Source organism: Syngnathus leptorhynchus, chromosome 5 (genome assembly GCF_054491065.1).
Source record: "Syngnathus leptorhynchus isolate UIUO chromosome 5, UIUO_Slep, whole genome shotgun sequence".
Taxonomy (NCBI): Eukaryota; Metazoa; Chordata; class Actinopteri; order Syngnathiformes; family Syngnathidae; genus Syngnathus; species Syngnathus leptorhynchus.
The window spans coordinates 6,848,146-6,864,544 of NC_141199.1; the positions used below are offsets into that span (position 1 = coordinate 6,848,146).

At 37.7% G+C, this 16,399-nt stretch overlaps 1 protein-coding gene across 4 annotated transcripts in view; it reads left to right on the forward strand.

The window, feature by feature from the left end:
• The window catches only part of rptor (regulatory associated protein of MTOR, complex 1), a 101,754-nt gene that overhangs the window by 1,201 nt on the left and 84,154 nt on the right, over positions 1-16,399 (forward strand). For all 4 annotated transcript variants that reach the window (XM_085911670.1, XM_085911672.1, XM_085911671.1 and 1 more), the window contains exons 2-4: positions 228-399; positions 8,759-8,861; positions 9,831-9,913. In XM_085911670.1, coding sequence (XP_085767796.1) covers positions 235-399; positions 8,759-8,861; positions 9,831-9,913 — 351 coding nt within the window. In that variant the 5' untranslated portion in view covers positions 228-234. The remainder of the gene's footprint in view (positions 1-227; positions 400-8,758; positions 8,862-9,830; positions 9,914-16,399) is intronic.

The window sequence follows — 16,399 nt, forward strand, 5'->3', positions numbered from 1 at the left end:
TTTGGTTCTGCCTCTTTTGACCTCAGTCTAAAACGTGTCTATTAGGTCAAGCATTAAATCTCAGGAGTGTGACACTGTTGAGCTTCTCCCCGTCTCTTGCTCTGTAATGTAGCCCGAGGCAACTTTCCTGTGACCCTGAACAGTAGAAGCTTAAAATGGATGGATAGAATGGAAGTTAACTAGTATCGTTGTGCGTGTTACTGACGCAAATATGTTCTTCCCTGTAGGGTCCTGATGAAAATGGATGCAGACTTGCTACATTTACCAGCTGTGGGCTTTGCCGAGGAGGAGGCCGACATGAATGACTGGGAGCTGCCCCTGGCCTTCATGAAGAAACGGCACTCGGAGAAGATTGAGGGATCTAAGGCCCTTGCACAAAGCTGGAGGATGAAGGACAGGGTAAATATCTACTTCTCCTCCATCAATGTCAGTGCTGTGCTTGGTGTGTGGCTGCAGGAACACCTTGTCTTGCAGCTTTCGCCTCCAAGTTGCCCAAATGCAATTGTGATCGACTAAGGCTCCTTCCTACTCAACTCAGCTAAATGAAGAAAAGTTTTTTATATGGTCTTAAAATAAAATCTAATACCCCCACCCCACCCCCTCCAAAAAATCCAGCCTTGAGATTTATAATCCTGCCACTTCAGGAAAAAGAAAAGCAAATCACAATATTTTAAACAAAATCATTAACATATATATTTATAAATGTTAATTAATATACAACAACAAAAACATGCCACTGAAGACAACATGATTGAAACGTACTGCTTCCATACAAATTACATTTTCTCCCCGAGTAGCTACACATAATCTTGTCACGATATTTTGAATTCCAGGAATATGCCATATAGGTTTTGTATTTTTAATGAACATTTTTAACATGGAAAATAAGCCTCACTGTAACAGCAGGTGTTCATGATTTGCACGTTTTATAATTTTAGACTATATTTGTTTTCATTGTGGGCTAAGAGTGTGTGTGTGTGTGGGGGGGGTGCACATTAAGTGACATCGCAAAAAGAGATCCATGTAAGTATGCTGGAGTTAGCGACAATTGCACTTTGTCATTTCCCTCCATCCTTCCCATCCCTGTAACTACTCGCCCCGCCCTCATCTGCTCAGCTGAGATCTGGGAAAAAAAGCAGATGGCCTCTCATCACTGATCTCAAAAAGGTTAACTCATCTCTGCAAAAAGTCCCCCCAAAAACAAAACAAAAAAAAAAAAGCTCATTACCGGGCAGTGATTATTGAAACCTTCACTTTTCAAAACCACAATAATCCAACTGGAAATTGTCCCATGCCGAGTGTGAAGTTTGTTTTATTCTGCTCACACAATAGAAGTGGATCAGCATGTCGATTTACCGAAGTCCGTCCGTCCGTCCGTCCGTCCGTCCGTCCGTCCGTCCATCCATCCATCCATCCATCCATCCATTTTCTATATCGCTTGTAAAATATAAAAACAGTACAAGTAGGTAAATTGTTCAGCACGATATTGACTCTGTGACAAGCTTCCAATGGGCTCCTCTCGTCATACGCCAAAAAAACCAATCTGAACATGCTTACATGTAATGTGTCTCCTTTCGGGCCTTCCATCTGCCGCAACTTTAAAGACAGAAACACATACAGTAAATACACCCAATCAGACAGGCAGTCAGTATTGAGTGCCCAAATGATGGGAGTAAATGAATGAGTCCTAGCCAAGTTATTGCCCTCAATTAAACTAATTGCTCTGGGAACAAAGGACCTAAGTACTGTAAGGAAATGAGCCACTCTCTGAGATTGCTGCCCCCCCGCCCACACACACACAAAGGTGAGGTAAAGAGGGCAGTTTGTAGTCTCCATAATGGCACTTAGCGTGTCCTACATCCATCTCTGCACCAGTCTCAAAATAGTCAGAGCTCGTTCTTCTCCAGCACTGAGCCAGCCTTCTTAACCACTATGTCCGACTGGACTGCTTCTGTCCGTCTCTACAACCCTGAGAATAAAAATGTCTGGTTCGTTGTGTTTCAGTTGTTCATATACAGTTTTGGCCTTGTAATCGCTTGAGGTGATTTAAGACATTGTGAGTACAGTCAAATGTTTGTGTGTGGGATGTTCATAGTTATTGATATTCTGCTGTTGTAGCCATGTGTGCACAAACAAGATATGTATTGCTTTCACAGCATGAAGGTGAAGTGGCAGGCTGCACAATTGCATTACCTATTGGTTAAAATTTGGTTCCCTTTATGGCTTGGACTTCATGTGCATTAAGATTTTGTGTGCGGTCACTGAGCTTGCCATGTAATCGCTATAGGTTTCAGCTATAGGAGGAAGTCAGGGCTGTAGCTGCAGTTGATGGTTTGGTTGGAAAAAACAACAACATTGAAACCTTAGAGATTGCAGTACTGTTCATTCACAAAAGATGACTCAATGTCAATGTTGTACAGAGGCTGGGATCAACCGGACTCAAATTTCTTGTTTGGCATCTACAAACTTGGCCAATAAAGCTGATTCTGATAATCCCTGATGTTTTAAGAGTGGTAAATTGTAAAGTTTGTAATGTTTGTGGTTTCTGTCCTGCTCGTTCCAATCCTGTGTGTCACGTTGTTTTTGTATCTCAGCACTCAGAATGTACATAGTGCAGTGTTGGCCCCTGAACTTGGACCTTGACCTGAAGAGATACAGTATGTAAACAGTTGTTGATGTAGGCTTTGTTAATTTTATGTCAGCAACCTCACAATACCATGTGTATGATGATAAAGGTTCACAATATGATACGTATCGCAATACATGGTAGTCAATGTGATACATGTATCCATACTTTTTATAAACTTTGCATACATTTTTAAGAAAACAATCATATACCGTATTTTCCGGACTATAAGGCGCACCTAGAAACCTAAAATTTTCTCAAAAGCCGACAGTGCGCCTTTATAGTCCAGTGCGCCTTATATATGGACGCGACCCGCGGGCCGGAATTCTAAATTTAAACTGGCCCGAAGCATTGTGTCATAAAATCAATCATAAGTGGCTCGCTGAAGACTATGAATCATGAATCAAAAAGACTATGGATCATTATTTTGTGATTATAAAGTAATTTGTTGTGTCTGAAATTGAAATAAAAAGGATTAAATGGAGAATGATTTGATTTGGATTAAAAATCTGACATGATGCAACCTGGCCTGTTAACTGCAGTCACAAACACCAATATAACCCTTCTTATTCATACAACAATAACAACAATAAAACAAACTTAATACATCTAATAAAAAAAATCACTTTAATAAAATTGTTAATTTGTTATTATTTTAATCTTTAACTTTTCTGGTCGTGCAATTGACAACAGATTCTCATTTGGAATGTCAACCTATCTGCAAAGGATATAGTAAAGGATATAGTTACATATTTACAAGTTCATTCACAATGGTAATGGTTCGTGGAATGTCGGTACGAATGGTCGGCCCCTATACAAGACTGTCTCAGAAAATTAATGCATTAATGGTGCGCCTTATCGTCCGGTGCGCCTTATATATGGACAAAGTTTTAAAATGAGCCATTTATTGAAGGTGCGGCTTATAGGTATGTCTATATAATCTTTCTATATTTTCATTATGCTTAATGGCAACAATATTTTCATCTTCTACTACTGTTAGTAGTACTTCCGGGTTACCACCAGCAAAGAGAAACAACATCGATTCTGATGTCTCCATTTTGATACATGTAGAGGTGTCAAAACCTGACCCTGCAAGAGAGAGCATTGCACCATTGCCTGGTGTAATATTGATTACTTTTAACTCAAGAGTGTTGCATCAAACTTCACAAATCAATTATTTGACCTATAACCTATTACCTGACTTAAGTTTTCCATAAAAATCAAAACGCTCAGTAGGAAGTTCTATGTCCTTTGATGTGTTTCTTATTTGGGAGGGGTTTATATGGATCTGATGCTCCTTCCCTTTAAATTACAAGCGCTTGAGTGGTAATGAGCCAAGCTGCCAGTAGAACCAATCAAAAGCCATTCCTAAATGTTTGCAGCTTAAAAGAATGTAACCACTGTTCAGTTGTTACCGGCGTCACTGATGCAAAAATGTTGCAACCAAAGTCACCGTGTTGTCTGACAAAAGTTACACACAAGCTATTTCTCTGTGGCAAAGCGGCTGCATTTTCTTCAACCTTATTATCTACTCCTAATTACCGGAGAATGGAGAAGGTACAATCAAACTAATTATTTTCTGATGAAAGAAGAGAGTCATTGTTTTTTTTTTGGTAGAGTCAATATATCATAGAACGCAATAATCTGCAGTACTTGCTGTATCAGTCAAAATGTTCTAAAATCGCTGCCGCTCGAGGGTTGTGATCTGTGCAAATGGCTGACATTGAATGAGGTAATAACCCTTACTCATTGTAACCATCACAAATGGAATAATCAAGCGTCATTGATTATGGCTGAGCTGGGGGCAGTGGGGCATGGGACTCTTGATAGGGCAAAGGAGGATAGCGGAAAAGTCCTTAATATGTGTATAGGACAGCTGTCAATTATTATAAGCAGGTTTATTTTAGCTTTACCATGCAATGTCCTCAGGCATCTGTATGTACACCAAAAGTTGCCAAAAATACTATGTGAACCGTTTAATCAATGACCATATTTCAGGTCAAAGCGTTCGTATCTCAAATCATCTTTTCCCATATAAATGGATTGAAATATAATTAGTCGACCCATGCTATTCACGGAGGGGAACTCAGTGAAAGAGGTTATTGCACCATATTGCAATGTACCATTTATGGTGGGCGCCGAATCGACAGATGGTGCCGTACCTATTGGTAAGGGGCTATGGTTTGTACAGTACTGTATTTCTGAGCCACAGCTGTTTTTCAGACTTATGTCTTTGCTTACACTGATAGATGGAAATGAGAACACAAGCTCCTGATTTATGGATGTGTGATGTTAGCTGTGCTGGGTAAGAACTTTAAACTTATACAAGGCGCTGCTGGCTGTATATATTGCTTAGTTTTGCTTTTACTGGTGTTTTCACTATGCTTATTTTCAGCTTGCAATACTTGTAAGTGTACTTTATGAATCCTTGGCAAAGAGTTTGCGTAAGCCTTTATTATATTTCGTATCTCCCATATGCATTGGTCAGGTGATGAGCGTTGCCTGGTTTACTCCAAACATGATGACTAGCATTCACGCCACAGAGTTCAATCTTCATCTCATCAGACCAGATGATTATCAGTCTCAGTCATTTGTGTGCCTTTTGCCAAACTCCACGTGGGCTGCCATGTGCCTTTTACTCACGAGTGGCTTCCATCTGGCCACTCCACCATAAGGATTTATTGGTGGAGTGTTGCAAAGATGGTTGTCCTATAGGAATTTTGCATTGCTGGAGCTCTGAAAGAGTGCCCATCGGATTCTTGGCCACCTCCCTGACTAAGACCGTTCCACCCAGAGTACTCAGTTTTGAGGAATTTCCAGTTCTAGGAAGACCCTTAGAACCTCTTCCATTCACGAATGGCACTGTTCTCATTGTAACCTTGCAAACAGAAGAAAATGTTCTGCACTCGTGTCTATATTTGTGCCTCATTCAGACAAGTCTTTTGACTTCATGCTCGGTTTGTGTGCCGCCCTTTGGGACCTTATAGATATGAAGAGATGTGTTCCTTTTTTCAAATCATGTCTAGTCAACCAAATTTACTCCAGGTGGACTCCACATAGGCTGTAGAAAGCTCTGATTAGTTTATTCCATTTAAGAATGAGGGAGCAACATCGTGTGCACAGAAGGTGAAGCACCAAATACTCCCTAATGCATTGCATATTCATCAAAATGGAAAAAAATGATACAGATAAAACCTTTTTTTGTCAGCCCATTTCGTCAGATACGTTTGCAGTCAATAAATGCACTGTTTAATAAGTGAAAAATAGACAAGTGTTTCGTAAAATGAATGAATTGATACATTCTATAGTTGTATTTTGTTTTGCCATATGGAGGGAAGGCGATTGATATTTTTCCCTTTTGCCGTTTTTGACTGCCGTTTTACTATTGAAAACCGATTTGTGTAAACATTGTATCAAATATATTCCGAGGTGAATGCAATAATTTTTCTATCAGTGATTACAGCATTGTTTTGAGCATTCATTCTGCAGGTAGATGGCCATCATTATATTATTGTCCTAATTATGAAGCTGTCTTAACCTTTCAAGCTTTTTGTTCTCAAAATATTGATTTTCTTTCTGTTAGTTGACCATATCAAACAGCTAAGGCTATTCCATTGCGCATTCTAAAGTGGTTGATTAACACTGCAAGTTCCTACCCAGTAAGTTTACTACACTAAGCCTCTTTTAGACCTTTCTTTTAATTAACCTGTTGTTATAATGTTTTTCATAATGATCTAAAAGTTTAAAAGAGAACTTCATGCCTTATCAATCAGCATTAATTCAACGCAAATGTTTATCTTGTATCGTGTAAGAGTCAAAAATGACCTTCACTGATCCCTGAGTAGAAACAACAAAATTGTAGGTGTGCATGGATTAATTTCATTGACTGTATCGTACTGTAGATTTTATTAATACTAATATAATTTCACCTCTACTTAGAATAAACTGGGCTGCCACTTGTTATAAATTTTTTTTGTTTACAATTTTTAGAGAACCACATTGGTTACCGTTCTGAAAGCCAAGTCTTTTCTTGGACATTTTACTCACCATGTCAGAATTTCTTTTTAAATAATATATCTCTCTCTGGGTTTGACATTAATATGTCTCCAAAGGCTGCTGTCATCTCAGCTTTTGTGTTTTAAAGGGCAAACTTGCCATGGTTTCTTAAGCTCTTTTTGTAACGTGTCTTGGAAACAAAATCGATACAAGAGATCCAAGTTGACGTTTTGCTTCCCTTACAATGTGGATACAGTGTGAAGTAATCTTTGCTTACCTGGTTTCTGGTAATTTTATAATAATGCCTGTTTCTATGGTTGCACAGGAAAAACTAATACAGTGTTCATTCTTTGCCAGAGAGTCCAGCCCCTCTCAAGATATATGATATATGATATATATATATATATATATATATATATATATATATATATATATATATATATATATATATATATATATATATATATATATATATATATATATATATATATATATATATATGACCATATATATGACTATGGACTTATATATATATATATACAGATATAAAACACACACACACACACACACACACACACACACACACACACACACACACACACACACACACACACACACACACACACACACACACACACACACACACACACACACACACACACACACACACACACACACACACACACACACACACACACACACACACACACACAGTGCAGTTTTAAACATTAGATATTGTACACACGAACAAAAAAAAAAAACAAAAAAAATGGGATTATGACGTCCACCATTCCAGGTAGGTAAAAGGGCATGTAAGGAGGTCAGGTGTGGTTGATTTGCAGTGCTATGAGGCTGTGTCTATGTGCGTGTTTCGGGTCCTGCTATGTCCCACTTGCACTGACCTTTTTACTCAGTCAGTGAGAAAGTAGCCTGCACCTTAATTACCTTAACAACACCAGCGGTCTTAACCTCCCTGACAGCACATTCACAGCACAGCATGCATACTGTTGAAGCACAGTTTCCTATCAGCTCTTCCTGTCATACCTGCGTCAGTATTTCTAAAAGGTTGCTTAGCACGGATGTGGACATTTCATATCTTGATATTTGTGCCTGTTTTCGCTAATCATGATAATATTAGTAGAGGTGCATTGATTAATCAGTTAACAACAAACCCATCATCAAATGAAAAAATAATCATTTCAGATCATCGTTAATAGTTTTGAATAGGGATGGGCCAGTAGCTGCTAATACCAGTCACCAATATCACTCTTGTACTCATTTACCATTTCAATCAAATTAGGGTTTTGGTTTGTTGCACTATAAGATGACTTAGGATGACTACTACAGTATGACCATTGTGAATAGACCGACAAAACTACATACAATATGGGGCAGCTCTAATTAAGAAAGTAGTCTGATAATAAGAATAATGCATCATATTTATATAGCGGTCAAAGATGGATACAATATACATTATCCATTGTACATCCATTCTACATTATCTATGTGCTCACACATACACACACTGGTAGTGGTGAGCCATGTATGTAGCCCCCACATTGGTCTTGTGCAGGGGTATCAAACTCATTTTTTTCGCGGGCCGCATTGTAGTCATAGTTTCTTTCGTAGGGCCGTTATGACTGTCAACCCAAATAAATGTATGAGCACCTTGTATCACATACAGTATAAGTAAGCTACAAAACAAACTGACAAATAACTTGTTTTCAAATCAGACTAGTAAAACTGGTCAAATATTAAAAAAAAGATATTTTTTAAAGTGAAATCAATTTGCAATTCGAGTAATGACACACAAATTTGAGGCACAATTTGTCTTCGCGGGCCACGTAAAATGATGTGGCGGGCCATGTTTGGCCCCCGGGCCTTGGGTTTGACACCTGTGGTCTTGTGATATGTCACATCAGTGTGGTTAATACAGACCATGGCAAGATGATTGTGGCACAACATTTTATATGGGAAAAGCTTATAATTAAATAGCGATTGTTCAGTATCCATTTGGATGACTTGGATGTTTGTTGGTCGGGTTAAAGTGTTCTGAACATAAAGCATCTGTGTCCTGTTAACATTTGCAATCGTGCAATCTGTGTGTAAGGTTAATTTGATGTTGTTCTACCACAGATGAAGACTGTAAGTGTAGCACTGGTGTTGTGTCTCAATGTGGGAGTGGACCCCCCAGATGTCGTCAAGACATCCCCCTGCGCCAGATTGGAGTGCTGGATAGGTGAGTTTTAATTTTAAAACAAGACAACTCTATCAGTGGTTACGGAAATTGAAGACAAAATAAAAAGGATTGTTATTATGTATTTTAGTTATTTGCACTCTTTCCAACCAACATGATAATTAATACATCGTATAAACCAGAGTATTTGCAAACTTGGGTGAAGTTCTACAACAACTCTACTGCATTCCAGCCCACAGTAACATAGAACTTGGTCAGGACCAGCAACATAGACCTCGGCACCTGATTTTTAACTGACTTCATTTTAACGCTGGCTACTGTCCTCCGTCATATCTCCTGTGATGCATTCTTCGTCAGCCAGCTCCACGTTTGGGGCCAAGCTCCTGGTGATTGTAGCATTGTGGACAAATGTTCAATAAAAATAATTCAAACAGCCCAACATGATACAAAAAATGAGGAAAAATGGTAGACACGGGGCACTGTTGGAACCAGACTGACGGTGAAGGGGCAGTCAACAAGCCCCAATACTTTGCCAAAGAATGTCACTGCCAAAAATGCTGAAAACAGTTTAAATAGGGCTAGCACGATAAGCAACAAACATATTAAAAAAGGTGGAAAAGTTCAAAGAAGGAAATTTATTATTTTACTTTTATCAATACTTCGATAGGTCGATACTAATGTAAATCATTCTAATCCTTTTTTTTTTTTTTTCATTTCTGCAATTATTGTTGCCATACCCACAATGCATGACTCCCAGAAGTTGGTCAATCGTGCTCAAAATAAGTTACATATAGCCAAGTTTGCTTTCATATTGCAATATTTAGTTTAGGGCTGCTTTTTTTACTTTTTAAATCATTGTTTATTTTGGCCATTGGGAATGCACACTTTGGTGCTACTTACGTATTGTCAAATGAAAAAGTGTGTAATACGTATTTTCAAAAATCTATTCTTTTATTTTGTTGTGAAAAAGCAAGCAAGTTAGTTAAATGTGTTACAAACTGTGTTTGTCAGATCCTCTGTCGATGAGTCCACAGAAAGCCCTGGAAACTATTGGGGCCAACCTGCAGAAGCAATATGAAAATTGGCAGCCAAGGGTGAGTGACTTTAAAATGTTAAACAGCCTCATTCATTAATTCTTCAGAATAGAATTAAATTAATTAACTTGAGCCCTACAATGTTTTGAATACATTTCAGTTAATTCAAGTTTAGGCCACTTACTGTATATTGCTTGTTATCAATCAACTTTGACCATCGTGTATCTTCCCCATGTCTTTGACTTCTTTGACCATTTTATAACTGAATTCATTGAATACTACAAGTTGGTATTTGTATACTTTTGTCCACTGCGGCCAACATAAAGAATTTATGTGCAAAACATGCATTTGTTTTATAAAAAAAAAAAAACAGCGTATCTAGCGATGCAAGGTTTGTAACTGGGTAGCAACATTTCTATCAATTTGTAAATATTACTGCAATTTTGTATCATCTTTAAAACAAAATAGTCTCTGAAATCTTTGAGCTGCGTAATAATACTTGAAAAGTCTGACTGACCAGGCTTTGTAAGGTTTGAACAATAAAATTGTCAGAGATTTATAATAAGGGTTTTCAATTTCAAACAATTTTAGAACACAGTATACTCCATTCATTATTTTTTTCAAGTGTCCTAATAATCAAATTGCATTAGTGTCTTACAAACCCATCGTTATTGTTTATTTGGTAGTGTTTAATGATTAAAAAAAACTACTGGACAACAATCAAACGATATAACATGAGATGGATTGATGATATATATACTCGACAACTTTTCTGAAACTGATTCAGTTACTGGTTCGGTACTGTTTTTTTTGCAAATGTATTGTTTTGAATAAACACAAAAGATATCCAGTGTGCTTTCATGAAAGACAACAGAAATTAGAGATTCATTATTGCTGAGAGGCTGAAATTGTACGTTTTGGTGATGAACATGCAACTGTTAAAACAGTTATTGATTTGTTAACTGATTAGCTGTTGATTATTCAGTTAATTTTGTCACCTCTATTTATAATGCTACTTGAATCATCCTACCGTGCAAAGCATTCCTGATCATTTGGGTTCTTGGTTTGACTTGTAGAAATACCAGGTTGAATTATTGAACAGTGTGTGATGTAATACCAGAAATGATTTATGATTATTACTGACTTCAGTCTCTTACTAGTCTCTCTTAACTCTTACAGTCTCTACTCTTAACACAACTTATTGTTTTTATTATTACTAGTTCTTACAAGAAATGACATAACTCTGTAGATTTCAGACAGTATACTTTTTTTTCAGTAAAGTTGTCAAAGTGAGTTGCAGTGTTGAGTGGCATGAACATATTTTCTGTGCTTCTGGTCATGTGAAAATGTACCCTGAGGGTGACAAAAACATAAGCAAGCCCAACCTGCTGAGTTGTGATGTATTTGATGTTATTACATTTGAATTGAATTTGAAGCCACACATGAATATCTCTAAATCCAGTTAAACAAGTATTGGATCCTGACCTCCTTCTGTAAAGCTTTACAAGTGTTTGTTTGTCATATCAGTTATTGAGTTTGTCACAATAACGGTAATCGTCATATATTGTGAAAAGTTGTTTTTGCCAATTAGAAGGAGAAGAGAGAGAGAGAAGCTCAAGAACCATTGGCTTTTGTTTTGTTCACCCAGGTCAGCAGCAAATGTTGGTTGTATAGCAAAGGAAGATGAGTGGGAGTCTGCGAGCTGTTCTCTGTCTCTACAGCAATATAGCGCCACTGGGCAGATACAGACAGCCATATTCCTTACTTAATCGCCATTGACATGCATAAGCTATTTACCTGGCATTTCACTCCAACAGGTCAAATCAATGGTTTACACGAGAACATTGGAACATTAGAGTCAATCAAGACTCATCACAAAGCAGTTTAAAAGCTGTGCTCGGAACACAAATGACTGCCAGCCCATCATTACAAATTCATTTCTGTGCTTGCCTTTTGGTTTTTTTGCATTAACTCTTACAGCCAGGGAAAATGTGGTAAACACACTTAGTTGCTACCCACTCACTTTACTCACCTAAACTTCCTCCCACTCTCTCTGCTTTTCCCATTTTCCAATCCACAGAGATGATGATTTGAATTGGGTTGAGAGAGAATGTCTGTATTTTCATAATGGCTAAGAAATAGGTCTTGTTGCATCTCCAATAGTTTCAATGAGACTGTGAGTGGTAAATTGCTCTTTTTAAAATAATTGTATTTATAATCCACCCAGCCAGGTGACTGTGTGAACAAAAGATACCAAGATTGTAAAAGCTGGTCACCACCAAAGTGTATTCCGCTTGGATCAGCTTTTGTTTGATACATATTAAAGTGCTGTTTCTTAATTATCCAACCCAACTTGTGTTCTCTGTTCGTCATCCTATCAAAGTCACACCATGTAACAGTTTACCCTGTGCAGGCAAATAGCTTCAGTCCTTATCCTTTTTTTTGTTTTTACAGAAATCACACGTCTCAACAAATTTCAACAAAGTTAATTAGAGATGATTGCAGGTGTTTACTTAACATCTCAAAACAGTATCTTACAAGTGTGCCGTGAAGTCACATTGGATTCATGCTTGTTCCTCCAGTAGTACCCCACGGTGAGACATTGTCTCGCACTTTTGAACCTCAATCCTTTATATTGCTATTTCAATCATTTTAATTAGCTTAGTGACCAATACTTTTATTTTTGTGGTGTTTGGTGGCATTATGAAGACTCTCTTTCTGTTTTATTACATCTTTCTTTGTATTGGCAGACTAAATGTTTCTGTAGACCCCTGAGTTCAGTTTGCTGCTGCCGTCAAGTGTTACATCGATGAAGATGAGTGAGCCTTTACAAGAAGCCTTTCAAGCCCAAATCATGACGTTATTGCTGTAGTGTTTCACAGATAAGCTTGTATGGTCGGGATCATGTGCTGACTTCAGCCTTTTCATCATATTTTCTAAGGTTATAAGCCACGTGTTGATCTCGACACCCGGTGCCTTATGGGTAAGGTCGTTTTGATGGGGGATACCCAATCAAATTGAGAACTGGTGGAAAGCAACATAGGAAACTGTGATTTGAACGTTTTCAACTACTGGGACATGGCAGTGAAGATTAATTAAGTTTTGACAACATTTAGCCGGATGTGGTCACCTTCACCACTGTATATTGACACCAGGATGTAACACTGTCAGCAAAACACAAATGGCCTAGATAAAAGTGTTGGTTTGCCCTCATGATGTGAGCTGAAGGCAGCGCAACACTCAGCAAATCACTCGACAATTTGACTCGCCGCATTAATACTCAAATAAGTAATCGTTTATTGATTCAAACAGTAACCTGAAAACTATTTTTTACGGGCTGATCCCAAATTCTTTCTCATACTCTGCCACTCTCTATCTTCTCAGTTTCAAGATTAATAAATACTGTCAAATCAGTGAACAGACTAATTTTCAATGGACACTTTTGTTGAATTGGGAGCATAGCATGATTATTGCAGCAGCAGAAGTAACGTTTTGAAGCGAATTAATGAAAGCATTGGATGGACAGGGATAGACGTGCACAGTAATATGTGATTAGAAGATGCCACCAATACTTGTAGGAAAACACACGGAAACATTTAAAGTGTATCAAAACGGCTTTAGCCCGCAATAAAAAGAAAGGACCAGTTTCTTCTGCGTGCTTCTCCGCTCCACTTGTACTGTGAGCCATTCTGCAGTATTGTGAGCTGATATGGCAGTCATTTTTGTATAGTGAGATTAATACCATGATAAAGTGGAATAGTGAGCTGTAGATAGTTATTTATAGTTATATAAATCCTATTTGAGCTCAATTGAGGGCTGTGTCTCAGGAAGCTAGAGTGAATAATGTCTTGCGGAAACTGGCTTAATGATCTTCCATTGCCTCTCCTCATGCACTTAGTCCAAACGGAGCCACAGAAAAAAACATTAGGATGCTGGAGGACCTACGGCCATCACGCCACTACACCTCTAAACTAATATTAGGCTTTCATTTCCTTGTGGCAAATCACAGTAGACTGAGCACATGGATCAATTCTTGCTTTTTCTTACCCCAAATAGTATCCGACCAAGATGTTCAAAAAAAATTTTTTTCTGGGTGCCGTCAAAATGATGATTGGAGAGAGTTTGGGGACTCAAAAACAACTTCATTTTGTTGCGCAAGTGTGGATTCGTAAATAGGAACATTATTTCATTGATTTTAGCTCCCGGGCAAGCGAGTTAATCACGTTTTCAAAAGTGATTTGAGTGTAATCGTATGTTCCCTATATGCTGAATGTACATAGTAGCTCTGGGAAAGGCAATGGTGGTCTAGTGGTACATGCAACTTTCTTCCTTGCAAACCTGTTTGATCCCCGGTCAGTGCACCAATACCCAGGCAGTCAGTCCTAAGCTTGCAAATATTGGGTCAGCTCAGAAAGCCATCCACTGTTCAAAAAAAAAAAATAATAATCATGCGTGACTCAGCACGTCCACAAAGCTGAAAGTTGCTTTTTCTTCGCTTGTGAATATAGTCAACAAATTCAGTGGATAAAGGGAAATTTGTACACCAGCAGTTTAATTTATGACAAAAATGTTTGCGGAACACAATTCTGCTTTTTTGTATTGTATACTAGTCGCAGATAGTACAATTTTTCATCAAAGTTGCGTTCAAACCTGTCGCATACAGTAATGTTGGACCTGGTCATGACGAAGGTAGCTGAGATCTCAACTGTGTACAGTGTGTATGTGTGTGTGGTATCTGTGTATATTGACTTTGTGGTGCACCAGGCCATATATCTAACCCAGCAAAAACCTCAGTCTTATTCAATGATAAATGATGCAAACCTTTAAGCATTGCTCATTGTTAAAAGAAAGCCCTGAAGATTTGATAATTCAAGGTACGTATATGAGTTTATTAAGTATTTATTCATATGGGTAATCAAAGTATTTTTTTAATAACCCTGCTATATCATCCACTTTTATCATCATTTTAACAATTCTCATTTCTAACTTTAATTGATCCAAGAAGCTGCAATTAACGGTGGTCGAAGGTCAGGTTGTCTTTTTCAGCATTCTACCAGTTGCCACATTAACTAATCTTTTCCTTACAATTAATCCTTGACCGCTTGGGCTTGGTTTTGAACTGTATCGAATCGGGTGGGTTCAATCAGTGTACTGGAATATAGATTTGCACTCCTCTCGTCTTGTGACTGTATGTGCTGTAATGTTGGAAGTGAACTTTTTCCTCGTGTTGCTCTCCTGCTCAGTAATACCATCATCAGAGTACTCATAGTCAAACTCTTCCTTTGACTTTCTTGACACCACCTTCCACCCTTCTCTTTCCTGTTTTTAGCTTTCAAAAATAATCTTCTGCCAAATAATTTCATTTTTGGAACTTGGTGTTTCGATTGGCCAACTGCATTATGTTGCAGTCAACAAGGTTTGATTTGTCTCGTTTTACTTCAAACCCTAAGTGTTTCAGAAATGGTTTTGTCCCTGTTTTTGTTCATTTAAACAAAGTAGCAAATAATATAGTGCATGTTGTTGATTTTTTGTTTTATTCACTTCTCTTAAAGCCAAAGTCTGCTTTATTGTCAATTTCTTCACATGTTAAGACACACAAAGAGATCAAAATTACGTTTCCCACCATCCCACGGTGACGAAACACACAAGCAAATAGCACAGAGTAAAAACGAATAGATAAGAGCGATGAATAAGTAATAAGCAAATAACCTAAATGAATGAATGAATTAATGAATAAATAAACAAAATAAAATAAATAAATAAATACATAAATAAATAAATAAGAGGCTGTTGACACATAATACACACATTTGTTACATATTTTAAATGTTTCACTGTATTTTGGAAATCTGATCTTAACACAGTGCTTCTTTGCTTGTTTTTCAATTTATCCAGCCACATTGTTTTAACAGCAAATTGTCTTACCGGGATTTTGACCTGTGCTTTAATCCCAAATGCCTCGTTTGATGTCTATGCTGAGGAACAAGTTCTAGAATGATTTTAATCACATAGTGATCTGGCAGGGCATTGCAGCAGCCCTGTGGACCCAATCATTTCAGGTTCTATCATCAAATACGGTGTTTGTCAAATTCTGCTGTTAGGTACCATGCTGAAGATTGCTTTTGATTACTTGCCCCTATTCAAGTCATCTTAGTGCAGAGAAACCATTTGATAATGTCGACATAATAGTATCACACACAATATGCACAATTGGTATGAGTCGGTAAAGCTGTTACACCCTTCACTTTCAAAATAAGATTCATTTACACTGCCCAGCAGCCGGAAATACCACATATCAGAATCAGAATCAATGATACTGTCATTGCCTTCTACGATTGTTTTTCCCTGCCTGATGGTTTATCATCAAACATAAATGATAATAATAAAAATGTGAAGTGTACTGTCAGAAAAACAACTTGATTGAAATGGTTGAGCTTGCCAGTGAGCATATTTGTACAAAGCTGCTTGTAGTCAACAAATAATGGAATGATACATTAAACCTGTGGACACGAATTTCATTTTCCAGTGTTCACAAATGATTTTGAC